This window comes from Solenopsis invicta, chromosome 2, assembly GCF_016802725.1.
Source record: "Solenopsis invicta isolate M01_SB chromosome 2, UNIL_Sinv_3.0, whole genome shotgun sequence".
In the NCBI taxonomy this organism is placed as follows: domain Eukaryota; kingdom Metazoa; phylum Arthropoda; class Insecta; order Hymenoptera; family Formicidae; genus Solenopsis; species Solenopsis invicta.
Window position 1 is genome coordinate 1,213,097 of NC_052665.1, and position 27,145 is coordinate 1,240,241.

The 27,145-nt window shown below is 38.8% G+C and overlaps 1 protein-coding gene across 5 annotated transcripts in view; it reads right to left on the reverse strand.

Moving 5' to 3' along the window:
* LOC105196443 (teneurin-a) overlaps positions 1-27,145 on the reverse strand; it is a 480,887-nt gene that overhangs the window by 273,307 nt on the left and 180,435 nt on the right. For 4 of the 5 annotated variants that reach the window (XM_039446048.1, XM_039446047.1, XM_039446051.1 and 1 more), the window contains exons 7-8: positions 24,236-24,262; positions 22,155-22,328 (exon numbers count right to left, since the gene is read on the reverse strand). In XM_039446048.1, coding sequence (XP_039301982.1) covers positions 22,155-22,328; positions 24,236-24,262 — 201 coding nt within the window. The remainder of the gene's footprint in view (positions 1-22,154; positions 22,329-24,235; positions 24,263-27,145) is intronic. The other variant, XM_039446050.1, reaches the window with a different exon arrangement.

Sequence of the window (27,145 nt, forward strand, 5' to 3'; positions counted from 1 at the left end):
CCCTCCGAACTTTTCAAAGTTGATTGATTCGGAAATCCGTGATTTACGTGATTTCGACTTAACTTTTAAATCACGCCTGCACGTCCGAAGTGTCTCAAAGAGAACACTAATATTTTACCAAGTGCAGAGCTCGCTGCCGAGGGCAGTATCTACGCAATATCGGTGCCAGCCTCGAGGTACGGGGTTCTGCCATGCTAGAACGGCCGTATAATCCCCGATGCGGTATACGGTGGCTGCGTTTACAGTCAAGTGCGTCCGCTTATTCACGATCGTATCTATCCTCTAACTTTAGGCGTTACGTTCGCGCAAACCCCTATCACGTCTGTGCTACCCCGGACATCCAATAGCCGGGACTTGCTAATACGAACCGACCTAACATGGCGACACTTTCGTGAGATTTTCGTGGCGATAAGAATTCGGTCAGTTTTGTGCATTTTTGCGAGCGACATTATTGTCCTCTATGATAATTTTTTAGCCAAATTCGTACTAGAGATTCGTAAAAAGAGATTTATTTTAATGCATGAATTGTACTATAAAATTGCGTTAGGAAAAATAAAACAATCAATAATCAAATTAGTTATTATACATATCGCTACTTTTATCTGTTACAGAAATCGGTAGTGCGACAGTCGACGAAACGTGGCGTCAAGAACGGCAATAGAATTTCACAGCAAATAATAATCTGTGAGGAAGGAAACGATGCGTGGACTACGTCTCTTTCGGTGAGTCTTTTTCTTTACGATATCAAATGGGACATAAATGTGGAGATCTGGTAGACCCGAGGCAATTATTTTTAATATACTTTAGATTTATAGCGAGGAAGGGTTACAGCGAAGCGCGGAAATCCCGTTTCGCCTCCCTTTCCCGTTTCTCGCGTTCTGACTTTTATCGGTTTTTTTTGTTCCCAAAGTATACAAGCGCAACTAGTTATCTCCACCCTTTCCGCCGTTTCCTGCGGGCACACGAATGGAAAAACTGCTTCGTGACAGCGCGGGCAGGCAGTGATTCGTCACTCGCCGAGTAGCCAGATTTTCGTCCAGTGATTTCAGTTTGGAAATTATTTCGACATTTTACAGTTTGCCGATAACGATTCTTTTGTAGTTAGCTATTGACCCTTGGTCAAGGAATTTAGCTTTTTATTAAACGCCCAGAAAATAACGTTTTTAATTACAATCGAAATAATGCTGGAACAAATTGTTAATATATTCACTTCAAGTTATTATTTTAAACGCGGAAACGAAGGACACGACTACGTATAATGACAGTAATTTTTCCAATCTGCGAAGCAGTTACGTGAACAATTTTTATATCATTATTGAGCGGATTTAACGAACATGTTTTATACGTGATAATATTAAAATGCGAATGTTCTTTAATTCGGTAATGAATAAGTAATAAATTGTGTTCAGGCGAATGAATTTTAAATAATACTTAATGGCACCTCTCGCGGCACTCAATTAAGATTGGAATTTATGAAAACAAAATATCGTTTACAATTTGTTTATGTCAAATTTTATTCTATAACGCAAAAAAAATTCGATACGTTTTATAATACATTTATTCTTACAAAATATCAAATTATTTCATGAGAAAGGAAGTAAATAAAAAATTTTTACTTATAATATATTAAAAACATTAAATAGATTTATGAACTTTGTCGGTAACGTAATCCTGCAATCACGTTTCTGTAATTTTCGACGATACGGAGAAAAATATCATTCTCGTGATAAGAAAAGCCGATTACTCGATTTTCTTCTTTTAAGTAACGGTTATTTTTACAAAAAATATTTTCTTGATAATAGTCTGAAAATACATTTATTATTTACATGTAACAAGTAATATTTATTTAAAATAAACTTCTCTGCGCAGAAAAATACGTACTGTGATTTATTTGAATTAAGTATATATTAATTAAAATAATTTACATATATATATATCAAAGTTTATACATCCTCAAATTTATTATAAGTTTATCATAAGTATCAAATGTATTCAAAATATATTCTTAGTCTTAATAATAATTTAAAAAAAAGACTAATTATACAAAACTACTAAATAAAAACAAAAATTTGATTTGTTTATTATTCTGACTTTTCTTCAATAATATACTTTTTTCAACGATGCAATTTTATAATATTCCTTGAAAAAGTATAAATTTGTTTATTGAGTACATGAGATAATGAGTTTTTCTAACATTTGTGAAGTATATTTAAGACAATTATCAAGAAAATATTTTTCACTAAAAATAACCATTACTTATTAAAAGAAAAACAGCAATTTCAGTAATTGTTTCTCTTAGCAATAGAATTGATATTTTTTTGTGTAGGTACCTGTAATCTCTCTTATATGAACACGATACGTACAATCCTTAATTATAGTTTTGGCAAATACTCTATGAAAGATTACAGTTGAGATTTGTTTAAAAATGCATGGTATATAACAGTTTAATGTAAATGAAATATTCTCCTACACCATCTTTTTTGTAGATTAAGAAAATTTTCTTTCCTTTAAGTGCTGATATACTTAAATATTCGAAAAATTTCTGCTCCTGCCACTTTCTTTACAACGATGGAAATTCACTCGAGAAGAGTATGAAGAGGTTGTTCCAAGCTTAAAGCGACCGCCGTGTAGCGGCCATTAAAGTAATCTACTTATTTAATACTTCGCGGACTCGGCGCACCATTAATTTCGCTAATTTCCGCAGCCATTATGCATGTAACACGTGCAAGCTTATAATGAGCTAAGCTTCGAACAGTATTAACGAGGAGACGCCCTTTTATCGATTACTACCCTCACTGATGTTCCTCGTCCGCTTCACGATCGCTTAGAATAAGAACGCCCTCCATCAATATCTCAGCCGGTCTCCGCAATTCGTCTCCGAGATGCTCATTAGGCTACGGACGAACTAACGATCCGATCGCGTCGCAAACAAATCGCAAAATAAAGGAACTTGCTCTATATTCTTAAATTATATTATTTGATGGTTTGCGCGTGAGAGCATAAAAGTAAAAAATCGAAGAACATGATAATCAGTTTCTAGCATATATTATACATGATTTCAATTAATTTAAATCAATTAACTTAATCTAAGAATACGCCAGGACCAGGTTGTTCGTCGAGTCTGAGGCGAAATAACTTTTTAATATTCATATTACGCAATTCCGTCTATTCCGCTGGCGCGGCGATCGCCAGCGACGCGACGGCGAAGTTACATCCTGAAGAAAGCCGCGCGCGGTTTCTTTGGCAGACTGTAGCCCGTTTAAAGTTTCATGCGCGGGAAATCGCGCCGAGGCGATTTCAAGTATGCATAGGTTAATCAAAAAGCCGAGTGTGCGGGGGGAGGGGGTGAAAAAGGCCGCCGCGTGCTACGTTCGATTCCCGACTAAGGCTCGCCGGGGATTTGTGGAGACCCCTGAAACTGCCAGTCTGCCCGACTGCGATCGTTGCCAAGCCGGCTGCCACAGAATTTAACACCGTCGGTGGCGCGCCCGGCCGCTGGTAAATGGCGTGTAGAAGTTAAAATATAATGGCGATGTGTGTGCGGCACAGGGGGTGGCGCGCCGCTGCACGCGGCGAGGGTAGAGCTATGCATAGCAGATTATTTCGCCGTCTCGGCGAAATAAGGTATCGGCACTTTTCCGCAACACCGGCAACCGGGATGAGAGCGTTAGCAAGCTTCTCCCGAGAGGTCCTCTTTAACATTACCGTCAACGACTTGGGAGTAGACTGCCTCCCTCTTTTAATGAATATTTACGGAGGACACATTGGAGGAATTTCGCGACTTGCTACGCTCGACACGTTAGACGTCTCCATGTAAATAGACCTCGGTGCACTGACACTGTAGAACGGCATGCTTTTGTGAGCTAAAGATTAACACGTGCCAATCTCCTCCTCGCATATTAATTCACCAATTACATTCTCGCGAGAGATACTGTTTCATACACTGAAAATATGATAAAAGGAACATTAGGAATTCGATTATAGACTGAGTGCACGTAGGTGAACGCGCAAACCGAATCTAAATGATATTTTAATATTTAAATGCATTCCGTGCTTGCACACATTTTCTGTTAATAAAAATTTTAATAAAAACGAGGGTCTTTAAAAAAAAGAAATAAACTGATTAGTTTAAGCCGTTATTTCAAATAGCTTTGCGAGTAAAATGCAGACGTAAATTTTCATGTATAAATGACGGGAGATGCGCGCTTTACAGGCTTTAGCCATGTGCCCTAATTTCCACGTAGATACGTGTTAGCATCGCTGGCTCAGCTTACGAGCTACATTCAATCCTCCGGTTCTTTCGCAGCTGATCTCGTAGCAGATCTAGTTGCTAGAAACTTTGCATATCGTAGAGAGTTACGTTAACGATCTCGTGATGACCCTCATTCTGAGAGAATAGCGAATTAGCTTGAATTTAACATACATTTATATATCGAAATTGCATCGCAGATACGTATTTGTATTTTCGCGTAAAATATGAATTATGTAATTTATAATGTGTAGATAATCGAGATTACATTATAGGTTTCCATTTGTAAGACAATTAAGCGAAGCACGCGCGTTTTATGTTCCTTAAAAAAAGAAAGTAAAATATGAATATTGGACCAATAAATTTCTAACTTAATTTCGTATTAACATATATTATTAATTTCATATTAACGTATTAATTTATCTCATAATTATAAACATGTCATAATACGGAGTATATTAATATTATCAAATAGGTATTTAATTAAATGTGCGCACATATATACGCGCACATGTGCAAATATATTTTGCTAGAATATATCTAGTTACTTTATATGCCATTATTTCGAAAATGTTGTTTAATAATTAAATAATTTTTGTATCTGTGTGTCAAATATATGTGGAGACACACATCACGTTCAGAAAATCCCAAGGGGAAGATAACACTAGGAATTTGTCTCCGCGCCTTTGCAAAATTTCCTTGAGACAGTCGCTCGCAATTCGCAATCGCTGGAGCGTGCGCGTGCATTTAAATTTGCAAATTAATCGAGAACACGGCGGGACGGATATCTCTGCACACGCGAGACATCCGGTATCGAGTTACCGGATGTTTGCGCGCCGCGTTGTCACCGAAAGACGTCGCTCGCACTATTGCGTAACTCCGCTACGCGGTGGCGGATAAATGCGGAGGCTGCTTCGTAGACCGCGATTACCAATTTAAGGAGCTCTTCTTCCCTCATACGTATGGATTTATTCTCTCGGAAGATATTGACATGCAAATTCGCTTCTCACGCGCGTACATCGGATACACGTGTGTTACATGTGCGTGCGTACGCGTATCCATCGCGGTGCCACGGAAATACGACGATGTAATGTGCACAGCGAGTTACGGCATTGTAAGATTGCATCCCCTTGTCACCCCGACGCGTGTTTATCGCGCCTCGGAAATGTAAAATTGATTACGAATATTACATTACTCTTCAAGTTTTCTCGTCGCACTCTATCCGTTGCGTCACTTTTAATTATGATTAGAAGCATATCGCTTCTTTTGAGAGAAAATAAAAAATTAAAATTATCTAACTTTCTTATTAAGGATGCATCGAGTATATGATCTCTGCAAGTAAATAAAATTTGGAAATGTGTTAATTTTAACGCTTCAAGTGTATATTTATTGAAGTTGTGTGAATAAGATTGTATTTTTATTTAACAACTTATTGTTATAGTTTACTCTTTATTATTAAAAATTAAATTATTTTTGTACAACATTAAGAAAAATTTTAATTTTTTTGTGTAAGTACTTAAGAACTCAAAATGATTTATACAAAGTTTTATTGCGATTGTTTATTTTTATTTTGTGAATAAATAAATAAATTTTGTTTATTTTACAAAACCAATTTCTGCATATGTAATAAAACTTTACATAAAACATGTTGAATATTTTAAGTACTTAATAACAAAAATTCAGATTTTTTCATCATTTTATTATTTTTATTCGCCCACGTGTCTACTTCTTATTAAAATAATTTTTTATCCAGGAAATCGCCAAATTTTTTCTGCTACTTTTAAATGCAATATAAAACAATCTGCAATTTTTTTCATAATTTTCTTAGTGTTTTGAGAAATGTTTTGTACATCCTTAAGCATAAATGAATTTTTATTTATTTAAACGAAAGACATTTGACACTTGCAAGGTTTCCTCTTCACCAAATATTTCATAGATTATTATTTTAGAGTAATGATACATAAAAGAGCATAATTATCACTTTCTTAGATTTTCCTTTCTTTTATCTGTAATATATTTGCAGATTTTAAAACTGCGGAGGATCGACGACACGTTCGTCCGTTCGTAATAAAATGAAAGGGGGAAGGCCGGGATGTGTCGGCCAGAGGGGTGACGCATCCCCTAGGCAGTACCGGGAGAGAAATATTCCCTGCTTTCACGCTCTAACGATATAATAAATCCCGTGATGTTCACGTCGCGTCCGCGAAGTGCTCCTTTAATTTGCGAACCGCGTTTAACTTTGTAGCGAAAGTAATGGCTTTGCTTTGATTATCATTCGTATCTCATTGAAAATATAACTCGCTGTTTAACCGCGAAAATATTCTTCTCATTAATCCTCCTGTATACATTCCTAAAATACGGGAATTCAGAAATGAAGTTACACGAACGCACGCAGACAGTTTCCATTTCTCTCAATTTCCGAAATATCCAGTTACTGTTGTCCTACCAACATTTCGAAACTCGGCACGTTCTGATGCCACGGCTACGATGTATCTCTTTGCGGCATTGCGTATTGTTCATACAAGAAGTCCGCGCAGGAACTGTATTGCCAACTATAACATAAATATTGTTTTACATATCTACATACGTCCCGCGCGCGCGGAGCGAACGACTTCGCACAGCGAATCGTTATCTCGTATATTCTGTCAGCGCTGTCGCGCTGTCATCGTCGTCGTCGCTTTCGCCGTTGCTACCGCAATCGTTCTCTTCGTCACCGTCTTCATCGTCGTCGTCGTCGTCGTCGTCGTCGTCGTCGTCGTCGTCGTCGTCGTCGTCGCATCGTCTATACCGCGTCGCGTCGCGTCGCGTCGAGGCACTCGGGCCAGGAAGTCGCGTCAAGTTCGCTAATGGGATTTACATCTCGGCTCACTTCAAGCAGCCGGCGAGATCCATGACGCATCTTCGAGACACGGAACGACGACATCTGCCCCAACCGTTTGACAAACTAGATAATAATAATTATTGCGACCCCTTTCCAACCTGTTATTTCAAGAAATGCGCGAATCGCAGTTTGTCAGACGCACGAAACTCGCAAGTCGAGCAACTTTCTTACGGATTCGAGGTTGCTTTTCGAGGTGTGCGTTGCACATATCGATCGATCGCCAAGGAAGATGCTAATTAATTCGCGCTGTTCCTAGTGAAAATACGCTTGAGATACCGCGCATTCGTCAAAGAGAAATTGTTTCCTAGTTTCCTTTGATATATACAACGTTGTCAAAGAAAACAATTTCAAGAGAGAAATGATCGTAATTCTATTAAATAATTACAAAATATTGAATCTTATTTTTACATTTAATAAAAATCGCATTGCTAACTTTACGGCTTCCAGTCGGAGCGATCGAGTCGTTTGCTTCATTATACTACTAAAATTATAATAATTATTTTGTTATTATAATTATAATTTTAAAACATCTATATCGAGATGAATCGATATAGTTAAAAATAAATGGCATTGTATTCTATTTATGCAACAATGTGTTATGTATATTTATTGTATTTTAATAATTGTTAACGTAAACATATTACGGAAAATTATTTGAGGTCAGCCGCTCGCTCCCTATGGAACTTGTGTCGCAGAAATCTATATGAAAATCGAAAGATTAAGTTTTTTTTTTCTAAATATTTTCTTTATGTGCTATTAATTATAAACAGAAGTTATGAATAGACTAAATAAAAACGACCATAATTCTCTCTCTGTCTCTTTCTCTCTCTCTAACTGAAATTATATAATAGTTAATTTTTGTTGACAAAGGTTTTAGTAGAGAAAAGTCACTTTATTCTTTATCTCTAATTTCATAATACTTTTTTAATATTTGATATTTTATAATGTGTTTAATATTTTATGTACTTTAATAAACCAAAAGTAACCGAGAGGCAAAAGCACATTTGTGGAAACAGTTTTAATTAAAAGAAAATCAATTAATTTACAAATGAGGGAATCAAAAAGATTGAAATTGTAATAATTTTTCGGTACGGCATTCTCTTTAGGAAGATAATTCACATAAAGTCTATAAAGGTGCGCACTAATTGCGAGAAATTCAGACGGATAGCATCAACGTCCGTCATCAAATCGCCGACATTTTCGTGCTATCGCGCAGAAGGTATTTCACTGTTCCTACTATATTCATGTTCGGATATTTAACAATCGCTCGCAGGAGCTCTGCCTAAGCAGTTCTCTTTTTGCTTGGCATAATCGCCAAAGCCCCGTGAAGCTCAAGAGACGGCGGTCCGCCTTTTGCTTTTCGCGCGCGGAGGATTAACTCCGTCCATCCGTTCTGCACGAGCTTTTTCGTCCGCACGCGGCCGAAGGAGCGCACGGCCGGCGAAGGAGAAAAAAAAAACGAAAGATACGGGCGAAGAAAGAAGGTGGATTAGAGAGAGAGAGAGAGAGAGAGAGAGAACCAAGAAAATAAAAACGGAAAAGAAGTACTTGGAAGAGACAGCCGAATGAGAGATGTTGAAGTGAGAGGAACTATCAGGGAAAACGAGGAAATTCATCGTTCTCCGTCGTGTGTGCGTCGCCACGGTAAAGTATTCAGCTAGCCCCCCCCCCCCTGGAGAGCAGTCCGTGGCAACCCCCCTTTTTCCTTTTCCACTTACAGGGCATATAATTCCCCTTACGCTCGTGCATCATACACTCACTTATTTTTGCGCTACAATGAACCGGGCGGACGTGGTGGCGGTGGGTTAAGCTCAGAGGCGGTTAGCAGTACTGCGGAGAGAAAGAGAGAACGAGAGGGGTAAAGTACGAGAGAGGGATGAATGGAGCGAGGGAGAAAGAGAATGCGAACAAGAAAGGGGCGAGAAAGGAAACGCGACCCTACGAGCCCACGCCCGGATAAATTATTACTTTCGTCCTTCGTGAAGCAATATCTGTGCTAATAGGAAATCACGAAGGGCTTCTGGGCCTTCCCGCTTTGCGCGCCCTATCGTTCTCCTCGCGAATTCCCTTCGCAACGAAGCCAGCCAACCGGCGGCGGCGGCGGCGGCGACAGCGACGACGAAGCGCGAAGAAACGATCGCTATTCTTTTCATTGCGGCAGTAAAAGCGAGGTGAGAGATTACGATCGTCGGGCTAAGTGCGACAGCTTTTATTCACGACGGCTTCATGGTGCGTCAGCTCGCGACAGGTAGAGAAAATCGACGTAGCGGTAAACGGACGCGGATCACATAAAAAAAAAAATCGCGTTTCGTAATTTGCTGCTACAGAAGTACTATTCTAGAGTTTACGCATTTTATTTATTTATTTATTTTTTTTTTTTTTTCGATAATAGTACATCGAGATTGTACAAAGAATTCCAATAATATTTTGATATCGTATGCTGAAGATTAAAGTCAAAATCTTAATCCAAAAAGATCGATGTTTTCGAATTATAAATAAAAATAAATGGCATCGCGTTCTGCCTCCCTGTTGATACACGAGTGATGGTGCTGTTGTGTACGAAATAGCATGCCATGTCATACGTGGCAAAAACAAGTGCCGAAGGCCGAGCATCGTACATATGTTAACAAGGCCATTGTCGCTGTGAAATGTTTTTACGAAAAACATCTACGAATATTTCTACATATTATAGCATATTGATGTACGAAATATTTACTTGTTGAATTTCAAATTAATTTCGATGAATAGATTATCGTACATTTCGTGTTTATATTGGAAGAATGAAAGAGATTTTATTTACATCTTTATTATTTCTTATTAAATTTTCATATCTGAAGATGAGTAAAACTGTGCGATTTCAATAAATCAAAAATTATGATTTTAATATGTCGGGAAAATACAATTAATTTATATGGCGGCTCGTTTTCTTGAGTTATGGAAACAATATTCGAGGAAATTCATATCAAGAAATGGAAATAAATTATTTTTATGTTCTAATGATAAATAAAAATTATTTTCTTCAAATTAATTTTTAAATTAATTATTAAATTTAATAATTTTTCACAATTAATATAATTAATAATTTAAAACTTCTTTTCTTTTAATATTTTTATAATTATTATTAACAAATAATAGGTCGACACACACACACATTAAACTACGATTACGTATGTGTAGCATAAAGATAATTTAAAAAATAATTCTTTTATCAATTTCAATAGAAATTAAATTTTTCTCATAATATTCATGTTTGTTATGTATTAAATATTGGAAATGTCAGGCAAAAGCTGGAGGTAATGAATTAATATCGAGGAGTCTATGCCTGCATGTTACGAATGGTCCGATGTGTTCGGTTCAGTATACGATTAAAGATATATATTTTTCTCATTATATGTCTTGTAAAATTTGATTTATATTTTATTTGTAAACAACGCGATTTCGTCAAGTTAATATCCCTTAGATTGACAGTTACACCTGAGGAATTTCATTATGCACCGCCGGATTGCGCAATAAACGAGATGACATTTGGAAATAAAAGGTCTTATCATCAGAGATATAATATCTACGAAGAGAGATTAAATTATCTCATTCGAAGCAGTTTAATAAATAGACTATAGATTTTATTGTGTACGACGCGCGCGACTTTATTATTCATGAACGTGCATGGGAAGAAAATTTTCCAACAAAAAAAATCGCTTGGTGAAATTAATAGTAATTTCGATGAGCATTTAGGAAAATAACGTGTCATATAATGAGGAATTGCATTAGATTTTCATAAACCCAACATCGACGAAAAAGTTTGCCTATACCTATATATAAGGGAGGGAGATATCTAATAATGCATTAATGAAAGGTCAACCGCTGGCATAGCCAGACTTGCGAAAGGACGAAAAGAAATAACGAGCAATAACGGTAGTTCGCGTTCTTCGAATATTCCCGCCGGCTCAGATTCTCCGTACTCAACGTCTCTCCGCGCGACTATATAACCGTAATGTACTATATAAATACTTTCGCCATGAGAGACGTGAAAGCAGCCCCATTTTCCGTAGTTTAGCGCCATACGTTTCGCAATTATTATCCGCGACCGGTCGATGCCGCAAATATTTTTGCTAATTATCGCGCGTGGCGCGGCCAATAGCGGTAGAGCAGGCCGGTACAGCGTGGCTTTCAGAATGTGAATAACAGCCGGAGGGGGAGACTGTCACCTAAATAATATGAGGAGACCAGGAGCGAGCGTGCGACGGCAAGATTGTATGAAGACAAAAAAAAATAAGAAGGGAGAAAGAGAGAAAGGGTCCTAGGCGGGATGCTGCGCAGGGACAATTTGCCGAGAATTTCAAGAACGCGACACCTCGATCGGCGCGAAATGAAATAAGCCAACGAATATTAATTCAGGAACGCCCGAGAGCAATCGCAGACGTGAACGCTCGATACAGATTATCTGACCTGCCTTCTGAAAGCGCGCGCAAGAAGAGATTTCCCGCCATGGAATCGCGTTCTCGAGACACTGCGCCGGAATATTCTTCGATATTCGGCATACTGTCACGACTGCCAAAATATTGATCAGTATTTAATAATGAAATATTTATTCCTTTTGCGCTATCCGCAATCTTTGTGGAGAATCGTATCGATTAGCAGTCTGCTACCCAGTTCTCTTTCATACATATTTCAATAGTGGTGACTCACATACAAATACATATTTCAATAAATTTTAATGCATTTTAATAATTTCATTTTCTAAGTATTCACTTGTGACTCGCTTATAATTTTCATTGGCTTAGTATCTTAAAATTATTAGCAAGCAAAAGCAAAATAACGTAATATCGTGTAACGTAATATCACTATTCAGCGCCGGAAGATCTTTGTTTCACGCAGCCACGGGGGGGAATTTTATATCCCATTTCGCTAAATCGTAATGCGCATTCGCTCTCTTCATAGCGCTTTCAGGCATCGCGAAGATTATTCGTGAGTAGGCAAAATCTTTCACCCCCGCGAGCGCGTTTTCGCGCAAACGAAATTCGCGCATAAAGCCGATCCGTAGAAAGCGGCACGAAGCTCACTGAACACTCACGGAACTTAATGTGCCATATATGCGCGCGCGCGCGTACGTGTGTGTGTGTGTGTGTGTGTGTGTGTGTATGACAGACACACGCGTCCGTACGCGCATACGGTCGCACGTGTGGCAGCTAGTAGTATAACGCGATATGGTCACGCCATCGCCTCTGGGATTCTGCCGGTTTCCCGCATGCAACTTATGATCGTTACTAACGGAACATTATGTAACCCGCGATAAGCGCATAATAGTTCATTCTAATCGTTATTTAAAACGCGCGCCCGTATCGTGCTGGACCTGTTAACTCCTCTGTAATCTTCTTGAAACGTTACTAATTGTATTAAGTCGGCCCTGGCCCCCGAGGCGGCCGGCGCTGCGAATAAATTTACGCCTCACTGTAAAAAAAGGCAGATCCCTTTACGAACCTGGAGGACGTCCGTATGCGAATATTTGAAATTACTCGTTCTAATTAGTGTTAAATACTGCTCCGTATCACGTTAACCGGAGGAAAAACGAAAACGTGGTGTCGTGTTAGGCGATCGGATCAATTCCCGCGAGCAGATTTAAGGCGCACACACGTTGCGATCGTTCGTTAAAATTGCACGTTTTCCATTCAATTAACACATTATCGAAAATGTATTAACTTCAGCGCGAGTTTTTAAGGAGGCCGCAGTGCGCGGCGAAGCCCGTCAAGCTTAACGCTTTGCTGTGCAAGTTTAAACGTCGCGAACTTTATTCATTGGCGTAAATGATTCCCCTAAATTGCGTTGGCGAGATTTGCAAACAAAAATGAATCAAGAGGCGAGAAGCCCGTTGAGGTTTATAAACGTCCAGGCGACGAGAAATTGAGAGAGAAAGAGAGAGAAGAGGACGGGCGTGAGAGGTGCGAGCGAGAGAGATTGAGTTATCAGTAATTTGAATATTTATGGAGCGGCGTGAGTTAACCGTAGATTTTGTTTTTTTTTTCTTTTCATTTTAATAATCAATTCACAACTCACAAATTTAGTTCATGTCGTCTAAACGTTCTTCGGTAACTCGGGTGAAATTGTGCAAACGGCACTGTGCTGAAATGTATTTTGAAGTTACCACCGTTCTGAGTAATCAATGGTAATAATAAATAATTTAAAACGCAAAGCACTCACGTAGAACGATGATCGTAAAAACAGTATCGGTTGCTATCATCACTATTTGCAAATATTACTCACATGGGGGGACGACGCCAAAGCGTCGCGAATAGGTACGCGTACTGAAGATAACTTCGCGTTTTTATTCACGTATCGCATAGGCGAGGAACCGATATAATATCGCAAACGGTCGGGAAAGTGCTATTACTTTCGCCGCTATTACATAAGGTGTCGGCATGTTCGTATTACGATTCGTTTTGCCGGCTCATGTGCATTCAGCTATATGCCAATATCATAAGCTTCGAATTTACTTTCTTCGTGAAATCGGCATGCGATCTCGATACAGAGGAAAGAGAGAACGAGAACACGCGAGGGAGTAGATTTTATATCGAAGTCGGTTGGCCCGATGTGACTCCTGCTTACAGCGTCAGCTGATAAACGTTATTATTCTCGCGTTCAATCTAAATGATTTAATTCCGCGCCATTGCCTATTTCTAGCGGGCCGCATTTGTCTTGCATTGATTTCATTTTCTAAAACTAGTCGAGTGCCAAAATTTCTTACAAAATTTACACGAGTTCAACAAGTGTCAAGGATTCATTTTTAACTTATTTATAGAGCATGCAAATATCCCCATTTTGAAGTAACGATTGCGTTCCAATCTGATAAAAATAACTTAAATCGCGTCTTCTCAATTTAAACTTTTAAGATGCAAATTTAAATCTTTAAATTCCTTTATTATCGGAACATTCTTAATCGAATTGTACAAGAAGCGATGCTTTATATGCTTTAAAATAGAAATTGTGAGTGCAGAGATCATTACTTTTATTTAAATGACGGCGTAAATAAAAGAGAACTTTTTCTCTTTTAAGTGAATTTTATTTAGCTCTCGGAAGCGGGGGAGAGTGTTGTTTTACGATACCACTCATGAAGGTATTTTAATGGGATAACTAATCCGCAATTTCTGAAGTAAACCAACAAGAAAGCCATTATCTTGCTCTTAATATTCTTGCGAGAGATCATTTGTACTATTAACAGTAATATCGAGGTGTTCTTTTTCATTTACTTTTGTTTGTTTTGCCGATACTCGCATCCGAGGGGTATGCAGTGGACTTAAATTACTGTCTCAGTTTCTAGAGCGTGCTAATCTTGAATTAATTACACAATTCCCTGCCTTTCTGTTGCTATGCAGTCTCGCACTTTCTTATTGCCGCTTCGTTAATTTCGTCTCTCGAATTCCAGTCGGTCGTTAGATACGCCAAAGTCACGAACCACCGATTGCACTCGACTGTAGATACCACACAAGTGCAATAAGATTTTCGGCAAAGTTGAATATAATGGTTAACGACTGACGAGCACGCCAGAAATGTTTCTGCAGCGATATCAATTGAACGTGCGACCAGGTACGATTTCGTTTCGTCGAATGGAAAATTTGACACTAAATTTGCAGTATGTTTATTTTTTCCGGTTTAAATCCGGTCACAATTTTCTTTCTTTTCAGCAACAAATCGCGAACGGATGTCTTGCCTCCGTTAATTTACCCATCGAAATTCGATTATCGCGTATTTTGAATATTTGCGGTCTCCGTTCCGCGAAATATTGGAGTTTCCGCACTCTCAGAGTGGTCGCGAAGCTCGGAAGTTGGTTATTATATTAAGAAAAAGTCTCCGTTAGCGGAAATTGGATTTCACTTTTAACCGCGAGATGGAGGTTGCTTAAGAGTCTGCTTCGCTGGCTGGATTTTGATTGTAAACTATTCTATCTCGTTTCCACATTCCGCAAGCGAACCTCCTCGTGCCATCCGGCCGCGCCCGAGCCATAGGCAGTCGTCCGCGTACAGAGATATTATTGGAAAAATATATCGACGCTATAAAAGCCGTGGAAGCCTTTAAGCTGAAAATTGCTTTCAGCCGAAAGTGGGTGTTCCGCCGCTGCAATATTTTTCCGGAAGTTAATATTCGATTCAAGGCGTAAATTCGATAATCGCGGCGCGTAAGCGCACCGCATTAAACGTGGCATTAATGCCGCCCCCTATATTTCCATATCTCTTGTAAGAGTGTGCGCTGTTGCTCTGCATTTGTAACATCGCGGTTTTATTTTGACCATTATGTTTACCGTTTGGATGCGAATGAGTAATTCAATGATCATGTATAAATGATTTCCATCGAGTATTCTTAGCTAGTCAAATTGATATTCATATTGCGCCCTGCTGCAAAAATACACAATACAGTGAAATTTTCCACAGTCAATTAAAATCGCAATTACATTCGTTTTTGATGTAAATATTATTGATCGTTCTTTTTTTGTCAAACACTCTGAGAATACTTGTTTTATAATATTTTAAATTTTGATTTATGAATCCCTATGAAATATGATTGAGCGATTGATTTGTCATTATCTCTGAGTTAGGCAGAAATCTCATGCTTTTCCGCATATATTTCTATAAGTAAAAATTTCATTACGCACGGTACTCATTACTAAGCGAAAACGGTCTTCCGCTTCAATCTGTGGACATCTTATAAATTTTCATGCGAGCCAAGCAAAGACGATAAGTATTTCAGTTCTCCCTGGCAGCGGTGCTATTGTTGTCTGAACGATAAGATCTCGCGCTAAATCCAAGCCTCGCATCGGTACCACGAGGACAGTTTGAGTTATGCCGCTTGGTACCACAATGAGGAAACTCGGGAGGGACGGTTAGGTGGACGAAGGTTAGGGGAATGGTGCACGACAAAGAAAGAAGGTCGAAACAGAAGGGAAAGAGAGAGAGTAAGGGTAAGGATTTATAAGTAGAAACTTGTCTCACGCGAGAAGTACGAAATACCGTTAGGCCTTGCATATAGTATGTCTACAATGCGATTCGTTTGCTTTGAATAGCTCGTGTCCTCGGAGCACACACGGTCATATAAGAGGAACGCGATTGATTTCCCGCAAAATAAATTAGACAATTCGGTGACATAAAGTAGGAAATTACGCTCGTAAAATTAGATTCGGTTAATTTGCTGCAAGCTTTTACATATATTGGTTATCGATACGCGACCGATATATTATCGTATCCTTTGCGTGTAACGTTTCGCGAAACAGCGAAAAGTTGTTCGCTTACGTTCGATTACGTTCGTTACTTTCAACGCGTGTTTCGCAATAATGGATAATCAATGAATCGAGCCGGCGCTATCTCTTCCGCAGCTTCCCGCAGAAGCCGTTCGAACCCAGCCGAGATTTATCATAGGCTATAATTCTTATTAGAATAATGCTGTGGAGGCTTCCCGTTACCGTTTGTGCGCCGCATCCGGTACACGCGTGCAACCTAATATGGGAGAGTTTCTCTCTCGGCTGCTTCTCTCGCTCTCTCTCTCTCTTTCTCTCTCGTTCCAAAATATCTCTATTTAAAGCAAAATAAGCAAAACGATGTAACTAGTAGATGTGTGCGGTGTAGGTAATCAGCGGTGGCCGGTGGATGCAGGAACGACGGAAATTGCGCGAAACTAGTGCGGGCCCTATACCGCCGGGATTAGTCTGTCTAATGCGCGTCCACCGTTACAGAAGTTCACTCGGATGCTCTGAAATATGAAGTGGCTTCTGCGCGGTTCCATGTTTATTCCACCAGCCATATCTATCTTCTGCATGGTCGAAGTGGCGCACCGGGCGCAGCTAGGACATCGCGTTTGTCCACTTTGAGCGGTCATACCATTTCGCGGGATCGAGTTAATCTCATGCTGCTTCCTGGAATAGTCTCCTTCGGCTGAAGACGGAATATCGACGTGCTCTGTGCCAGCCTCTCGCGCGTTTATCAAATTGGGAAAGTTTATGTCTTACTTCGTACACTACTACTTACTTGCACGTCGAGAAGTTTTGGTCAAAAACTTCCAACAATAAATTATTAATGAAAAGTATTAGAATCAAGAGAATTGTAGTATATATATATGTATGTATCATGGTATAAAATAATAAATTTTACGGAAATAATATATTCTCGTAAAATTTCTAATTAAAATTATTTTAGCTTAATTGATGTATATATGTAATAATTAGTCTACTTTAGAGAATCGGTAATTGATGCAGCATTATCCTTTGATAAGGGCTTACGAATAAAATATGACTTAATAAAATATTGAAGCAAGTGGTAGTACAGAGATCCATTAAATATAATCTTCTCAAGCAAAAGTATAGAGATTAAATAAAGCATATTACATCAAAGAATTAGAATATATCTTATTTAGATAATTAATCGCGTTGAATCTTTAAGCTTAAACTCTTTTTTTTCTTCTCTTAATAGAATTTGCAATTTTTTAATTAATATACACTACGTAAGAAAGTGAACGTTTTCGTATCCAAAAGCAGCATTGTTCAATCCGAGATTATGCCAATTGTGAAGCAAATATTATTGGATTCAAGAACGGCAATGCGTTTCGTCGGCGCAAAGCGAGAATTTAATAGCCGATGAGACTGTATGCTCTCATTCCTCCTATAACGTCGTGAACGTTCTATAAATTGTGAAAAAAGCGTCCTATTATATTCTCGTTGCTGGTGTGCTCGTTTTACTTATCGCCGGAGATGTATCTTGCATCCTTAAGCCGACGCGCAATAGGTTAAAGGCAATTTGTCACGGCACGCGTTATCGCCGTCGTAAACTTTCTTCTTTCATAGTAACTATGCGAAAGCGAGCGTGCCTTTAAAACACGTTCGCTGTATAAATTTAATTATTTGTTTATTAGAAATTTAAAGGCTCTCTCCCTCCCTCCGCTCCTCTTCCTCTTTCGTATCAAGGTACCAAAGAATGCAATATACATTCATTATTCGGTAACGTAGCAGAATATATATAATTTTCTGAGACTTCGTGTTACCTTGTATGAGACGTGTATAAAAAAAAAGAAAGAAATCTAAAATGTCTCGTACGAAAAATCGATACGTGTTAATGGATACTCGAGAGGATCGGATACTGGATCGCTTCAACGTTCTTGCAGCGCTAGTACAAGATGTAATCGACGGCGTAACGAAGTTGCCCTGAAACGACGCTACGACGTAGGTGCTCGTTCGAAGCGAAGCGACAATGGCGCGGCTCAGCTCGGCTCCACATGGCGTGCGCACCAGTCTCTAATAAATAGTAATTAGCGAGCTGGTAATTAATACAGAGCAATTCCAGCGGGGGGTGGGGAGGGCTCAAAGCGTCACGTAGTTTTCGCGCCTCTATCTGCGATCGTCTCTCCGGTCAACCAACCGACCCCAAGAGGTTCGCTCGTTATTTTCCACACCCTTTGCATCCCTCACCATCCCTTCCTTAATGCTCGCTTTCTTTCTTTCTCTCGTGTGTGCAATGACCTCGGCGCTAATGCGACGATTATACTAATAAAATTTCCGTCCACTTTACGACGCGCGGCCTCTATCTCGGCGAGACATTAGGAAGCGAGGAACCCCAGAAGAAGGCAAACATTCGCCCGCCTTTTACCCCCGCGTGAGCAAACAACGGCTCTCAGATCGAGTTCATCCTTCCCAGGATACGAAAGTTCGAAGAGCGGAGAGAAGGCGCGGTAGTAGAAATTCCTGTTGGAACTCGAAACGATTAAAGGGGTCCTTTGAAGCATCATATCGCGGGGCGGTGCCTCCTGGCTCGGTTCAAAATCAGCTAGGGTAAAACGGTGTATGACGATCTCCCCCTCGATGGCAGCTAATGACCTCTCGCCTAGTTTCAATGCAATTTATGTTCAATTTGATATTGTGCGCGTGAATGATTAAATAAATTCCGATTACTCCGAAGCTTGGTTTTCAGAGCACAGTATTTTGCGCTTATAAACTCTTTAATATTTATCTGTGATTACAAAAACTATGTCATTGTAAATTGAAAATAACATTGGTATCTTTTGCATGAAAAAAAAAAAAAAAAAATTTAATGGAAAGTTCTACGCGTAGTACGCTCGGCGACATCTTTTTTGCCATAAAGTCGCTGGACAAGCAAGTTTCGTCTGGAATTATATTCATAATTATCTCAGCAAATGCTTCTTAACGAGAGAGAAAGAGATGCGCGGGGGAAACCGAGTGAGTGCTCGCGTACGCTCCGTAAACTTTACAGAACTATGGGTGGCCACTTGTACTTAGAGCAAAGTTATGAAGTGTCATTAACCAACTGCATGTAACTTACTTAGTCCGGGTGCATCTCCAATCTGTTCATTACATGACTTTCTCCTGCTACATTCACTTCATAAGCAGCTACGTTATTCCTGACGCTAACGCACGTCTTATCTATTAATATTGTAATGCGAATTCTTATATGAATTGTTACGTCTTTGGGAATCTTGCGAAGTTTCCGAAATTAATTTAAACATTTCTCACGTGGTACGCAGCGGGAAATTAATGAAATCGTTATATTTATTCAATATAAATGCAATAGTTGATATGGCGGAATCATTACATCTCCCTGGAGTAATCCTCTGTTACTTATTCACGTGAATTTCGATGAGCATATCCCGCGGAAAAGGCATTGAGGGAGTTATCTGCTGTGCACCGCACCGCATCGCACCATTGCGCGACACCGCTGCGCTCCCGGAGGTGCAACAATAATTATTTCTAATTTCCAGTTATGCAAAAATACGCAAAGCTTAAGTACCCCAGATAATAATATCGGTCTCTCTCTAGGCAGTCCCGGAGGTAACGTGAATTTTTTCTTGCAAATTATCTACTCGACCATTGAGAGTAAAGGCTATCTCTCGAAATGTTTTCAATAAGTCGAAATTATATAATTTTTCGTTTTTTCACATAACATGTAATTTTTTCAATAATTCATTTTTCTCGATTTCTATATTATATTTGTATAAAATATATCGACTTTTCACGTATTCTTTAAAGCCTCTCTTTTTATGCTAATGAAAAGTATGATATTTAATATTAAACGAGCAATGGCTTGTAATTAGTACGTAATATCAAATACGTAATAAAATCTGTCTAACTGCATTCAATGCAAGTGCACGTGTGTGTCAAGCTGTCATCGTTTCGTTTGCAAGTCGAGAAAGCTATGCATTATTGGCTTGCTGACAGGGCAATAAAGAATAAATATTTTATATAATTTAATATACATAAAAACAAATCTCATTACGTCTTGCCGTGGTGAAAACATATATTTTAAAATAATGTACGGTAGAAAGAGGCTATATTATGGTACATAAGCAGCTTTGTCTATGGAAAACTCGTTTTTTATTTTTACACATATATTGTAATATTTAGTAGTCTATTAGTCATTCTTTTCTCTAATTATATTATCTGAGAGATATTATATTTCGTGTTTATTTTTTTCGATTTTTACTTTCGATCTTGTTTCATTCGATATTTCTAAAATTTTAGCAACTCGACATATCTCAACGAATTCGAAGCAACGGGATTATAACATCGCGCTAATTTGCGCATTTACCATCTCTATGGTGCTTGTACTAAATACCATTTCGTTGTGTGCGCGTGAACGATATAACTTTCAATAATTTCCCGGCAGCAGATTTGGTGCCGCGTAGCGTATGCATATTTTACCACGGGATCACATTATATTCACATAAAGCGCAGCGCTATCCCAAGATTTGTCTACATTTTGAGGTCTGTTTACATGTCAGCACGTGGCTCGCATTAATTAGCAATTGACGCGGAATCAATATTATTAAATCGCGCCGAACTGAAAATACGCGCGATTCTTTGCGCGAGAGCGAATCGCTGCGTTCGGTCAAACTTTGCGCTCCGTTAAAACTGTACGGATTATCGAGAATGCATTACAATAAATTCCCGTGTAAGCATAGTGAGCCATGTGAGCATTCGATATACTGGCAAAACGCTTCTCGTAAAATTCGAGTGATCCCGTAAAAATAAAGCCGAACAGTGTTTCGTTTGTATTCTCATAAAAGATCTCGGATCAACATTTTTTTTTTGTATCTTTTTCGTTTTATCAGCCAACTCGCAATACGAAAATACTTTTCACGGTATCACAAACGATTTTTTCAAACTTACATTATCGGCAGATTAAACGCGCGCGTCATTTAATGATCATTACAATTTCCCGTGAAGAAAGATCGAGAATTGAAGAATAATTTTACATCACAAGCTGTTGCTTGCGCGAGATAATTATAGCAAGAAATAAAATATAATCAAACGTTGCGAATTATAATACCGACAGCCTCATTAACTGTCATCGCACATGAGTAATTGCGCTTGTTAATATGTCGCGTTTCTATTATTATACAAGTGTTTAGTGCAGCGGTACGTGAATTGAATGCAACCGTACGTTAATCGCACGTGTATGTAATCTCCGTGCACATGCGCGCGCACCAACGTTCAGAATCGTCACGACCAGTACAAACGATGTTTAGTCGCAGGAATATACTAATGGTATGTACATAGAAATATAGAGAAACGAATATACGCTGAGTATATTTACAATGAATTAACGGGTGCTTTAATGCAAACCTCCCCCTTGATCTACACCCCATTAGTTTAAACAGATACCTCATACCATCGCGTACACATCTGCACATCTACATAATTGGCGCCGGAGCATGCACCAAATTAAACATTCGTTGGTGAAAACTGAACCGCGTCATATAACGGTATCCACGGGTTGGCGGAATGGATCATGTTACGATTCAATTGTCATTATATTGCTCTTTTCATGGAGCACTAGCGACGTTTCGCGCTTGCACATGCATTTACAGAGGAATAAATACTCACTCGCGCGAGTTTAAAGCAGAAACTTTTTAGAGTAGAGTATACGTTTAAACCTATTAATAAAATTAATTTATATCCCAGATTTAGAGCTTAGGCATTTAATTGTTTGAACAAACGCCACTAGAGCTTACGAAAAATCAAGCGAAATTGTCACTTACCCGAATACGTCTCGCTCGGCATTTGGTCACTTGGCACAGTGAAACTTCCTGATGCGTTCGGCGGGCAACCATTTCGGTTTTGTTGCGCGCGTAAAGTGTGCGTTGCGTGTAAAGACGGTCCGCGCGGCGGTACTTCCGGTGGCGCGGGTTCCGGAGGGGAATCCCTACCGGTATCTGGAAACGCACAACATATTTCCTTCTGTGAAATTGCACTCTGTTTTTCGCAGCTTCGAGTGTCGAGCTTTAATAAAAGCGTGAACGAAATTTGATAAATAATAATGCTGAACGACATCAATATGGAACATTGTAAACGTGTGTGACGTAATATTAGCAACATCGAATAAAATTGAATCCATTACGTGAGAAATCAAACTATCTGTTAATATTTGTTGCATGATAGCTACATAAAATAACTATTGATCATCGAGAGATTTAATCTCGCAATTTTTGTAATTTCTTTGTTTTCTCAAATAACAGATTCATTCGATACGTCGATAAATTCAAAATATTTGGTGTTTATCTTGTGAATTATTGATTGAATGATTGTATCGGTGTAATTCCATCCATTTCATTGCGATATTGTTCTCTCTTACGTGGCATTCATGAAATTCTAGTCCGTTTCTGCCCGTAGAAACGCCGCGAGCAATTAAGCGGCATCAATAATTAGGCATCTTCTCGTAACGTTTTATGCATGCAAATTCAAAGAATCTATCTGCCATTACACGGCGAAATTGATTACCCATTATAGGCGAAGGAGTATACAAGGAAATACTGAATAATAGTTGAGTACCATAATTGAGACATTAACGGCGTATATTGCACAATTCCGCTATCATTATCCATAAATGCACATGAAAAGCTGCGACAGCATGCGACACGACACGATGCCTCTCAAGTGTCTCGCTTTACACATGCACTTACACCTTCAAGTAATCCATGCATATATGTATGCGTATACGTTCATAATGGATCAATTTTCTGAGAATTTTCTCGTGCAGTTTCTTGTGTTTGAAATATAAAGTAATTGTGCAGGGCGAGCTTCAATAGGGCAATACTAAAAATTTTCCGTTTCTACCCTTTCACCATTGGCCCTTCGGGGCTTAGCGTTGCGGGCGTTCCCATAAGTTAAGTTACTTATAAACTTGTTGAAACTTGAAAGGAACTCCGTCAAAGAATAATTAAAGTTACCTAAACATAAAGGGCACAAAAGAGCGCCTACCAGGCATGTCGAGGGCAACAAAAATATTTGAGAGTTTACCCGCGAGAAGCTCATCTCTTGTTGTTGGCCCCAGAAAGGGGCCAACGTAATTGATATTCAGAAACATTGAGACGCCGCCGTTGGTCAATGCGTTGAGCACAACTAAAAGATACTAGTTGAAAATTTTCCAGCTTTTTTTATTCGTAACGTTTTACGCATATCGTTTGAACGGGCACCAGTTAGGGTGAATTAGCCAAAACGGCCGACGATGACGCTATATAAACCGATACCATGTTGAGCATATATACATAATTGGAGCAATGTATAACCATTAAAGGTTGTTAATGTTACAGAGCACATTATTGTAAATCAAGTTTAACTGCAATACAGTGGTCTATCGCGCTTTCGTGAAGCTACGTAACTTGGTTGTGGTAACTCGGATGTGGGATAATGGAATTTCGGTCCCTGGTCCTGCGGATTAAAATCTATTAAGCGAGTCGTTATAACTTATGGATGTGTGTTGTAAATGTCAAGACAATTATACTCGAGCCACACGGTAAACAATATTTTAACACAGTTATCGTAATTCTTTGCATCGGCAAGTGAGTCGATAGTAAGTAACCCCGTTTAATATTTACCGAAAAAAAGGTTGTACAAAATTTTCGGGCGACACTAATAACATTGAAATATTAATTTAAATAACATAAAAATTATATTGAGAAAATAATAATTTTCGTAGGAAAATCATTAAATATAGAATTTGTGTGATATTTCTCATGATTAGTTTGTTGTGTGTCGTATTGTATTTGTAACGATAATGCAATATTGACATCACATCTATTCATAATAGTACTTTTGATTCTTCTACAGACTGCTTACATACCTGTGAGATAAATAGGCCGGGGTAGACCTGTGTGCCAAGGAATGTGCAGAGAGAAAAGTGCATTAGTGCGGCGGGATTGGCATGTGCTCATGTGAAAATTCCAATAAAATATTACATCATGCAGATGGAGGATGAATTATTATATATACACGATAGATTTACTTAAAAATAAATTTGTACGAAAGTACGCGAACTACAGAGCATTGAACGCAGTACATAATCAGCTTTGCGTACCATTAAAGTACTGTAAGATTAGAATTAGTGATAAAAAAAATTTGGATAAAAAACTGATTTAAAGAATAGCTAATTTTTCGTCAGCAGTTAAGAATTTTCCATTGATTAATCGATACAAAGTGAGAACTCGAGATATAGCGCAGTAGGTGTTATTTCGTGATTAATTTAATAATTTTACGGGAAAAACAAGATCACAAATGCATTTTAGCGTGTGATTGAATCGGATGACATCGAAGGTTAATGCAATTGTCATGCATATGATTGATAATGATATATCTGCAATATTCGCTTTCGCTTCCTGACAACGCTTTGCATCGGGGCTATTTTAGATTTTCGACGATTTTCGCCGTTATCACATGACCGGATCGAATTCTAATTAATCGCAGAAATTATAAACGCGATAGGGAAATTATTTCTGCGAAGTCACCTGGGAGCAGCGTCGATATTTTCCGTAATAAGCAGTAATAATCGCTTAATTAAACCGGACCGTGAAATGCGCAATGCGTAGCTGTCAGCGCCAGCCGCGTCCGTCGCGTATCTCGGACAACTTTACCGTCGAAATATACATTTGTTCCAGTTATTGAACAATTTGCCGGTATCGTTCGAGTGCTCGGAACACCTGTAACGCTCAATTACAAAGTCGATATCGCACCGGCGACAACGGGACAAGGAAAAACCTCGGAACTGGTGCCGAACCGCCATAGAAAGGGCCGCGGTTTCCCTTTGAATCCGCAAATGTGTTACTTTATAAGACTTATACTCTTTGTACAACGACGTGGAGTACAGTTCCGTTTTCGTGGTCGTTGCATCGCTTTACCGTGCGTACCCGGTACGAAATGCAGCAGCAAATTAAAGTCCGGGAAAGTACATATTTGAAGAAGGTTCTTCTGAAATTGCGAAATATGCTATACGCTAACGTTAAATTGCTAGAATGCAGGTGAAAGAGTTAAAACCGGTTAAATTTAATCCGATGACAAAATTGCCAAAAGCAAAAATATCTCGGAACGAGCGCAGCGGAATTTGATGATCCAACAGATCAATTATATCGACGATTGGCAACAAACAATTTTATTATCTATTTGATGGACACATTCGACATCATCTTTTTTTTATATATATTTTGCACACATCATGCGTGGAAGTCGGTTACTCGCTAACGTAACAAGTAGCGTGAAGATCCGCGAATTTGCTGATTTTCACGTAAATTCTACAGAATTCTGCTAAACAACTTATTGCACTGTATATGTGTAAATTTGCCGGCATAACTAATTATACACAGCAAGGATAGGAGATAACGTTGCCTACATGAAGGTTAGATCAATACGGTTCCAGCCAATTATAGCTAATGCTGGTACATCATTGACCAGTGGTCAAACCGCGTTACTGTCTCTCATAAAGCATAGAGGATGGCGTTTACAGAACGCGCAAAATAAATCATGCAGTTTCTGATGGCAATAGATGCAGTGCAATCTAATTCTGCAAAATGATGAACATGATATAACTCGGTAATATAGATTTCACTATTTACATAATGTGGCTTATATTCCGCTATAGCAGAATATATATTACATTCAAATTAAAATTCGTTCAATCTCTCTTTTATCGAATATCAAAGAATTCTGTTTTTTTTTTTTTTATATAAATTAATTTAGATTATCATTTTGTGAGTATTTGTAAAATTCAAACAGTTCTGTTTACACAAAAGCTGCACGCACATGCATTTTAGTTTATTTTTAAATATACTTTATTATAATTTTTGTGAATATATCGTACATTATATATAATTCCAAAATTTTGGCGAAACTTCTTTACAAAAGTTAAATCGCATCATTATGGCAATTAAATCGTTTTACGTTTAAATATTTCGATAAAGGCACTCAACTTTCTTGACACAGTATTTAGCAGGGAATTTATTGGATATCACTTTCGACTGTTATTACAAACGTGACAAGCGTACACACACGTGTTTGGCGTTAGTGCGGCATCTAATTGGACACATTATTGAACAATACAACGTCGCCGACGGTATGTCTTGGCCAATCGTTGTGAGCCAATTATGTAGTATGCCAGCGCATCACCGATACCGAGTTCAACCGAGTTATCCCTCATCCGCGGGCGGCGAGAAGGGTTAGTCAGACAGTGCAAGGGGATGCAAGGTAGCCGACAGTGACTTGATGCGGTTAGCGATTCGCGTCTGTAATTCGATTTGTCGGTCTAACGCCTCCGCCGCATCGGGGAGTACACGTTCATGTAAATACGAATTATTTGCCAGTGCTATACCCCGGCGCGGTATTGCCGCCGATGGTAGGTACTGTACCTACTGTCCGATAACCAGTCCAACGAATCGTTCCGGCTTGACTCCTTCCGGACCAAACAGTCTAATAAACCGAGTTAGCATTCGTGAATGCTTCGTCCGAACTGTCTCGTACAATTTCTATGTGCCGCTTCCGCCTTCGTTCGCGCCGTACACACAAAATTTCATCCGTGCCTCGCCCGGATCCATTTACCATTGGTAAATTGGTCAGACGTATATTACACTTTTATTCTATCTTCGGACTTTCGGTGCACAGCGACATAATAGAATCGAGCACACGGGAAAAAAATTAGTATCAAATCAACAATTTATTGTTTCATATATGTATAGGCAAGAATATCAAATTTTCTTGAAAGAATTTA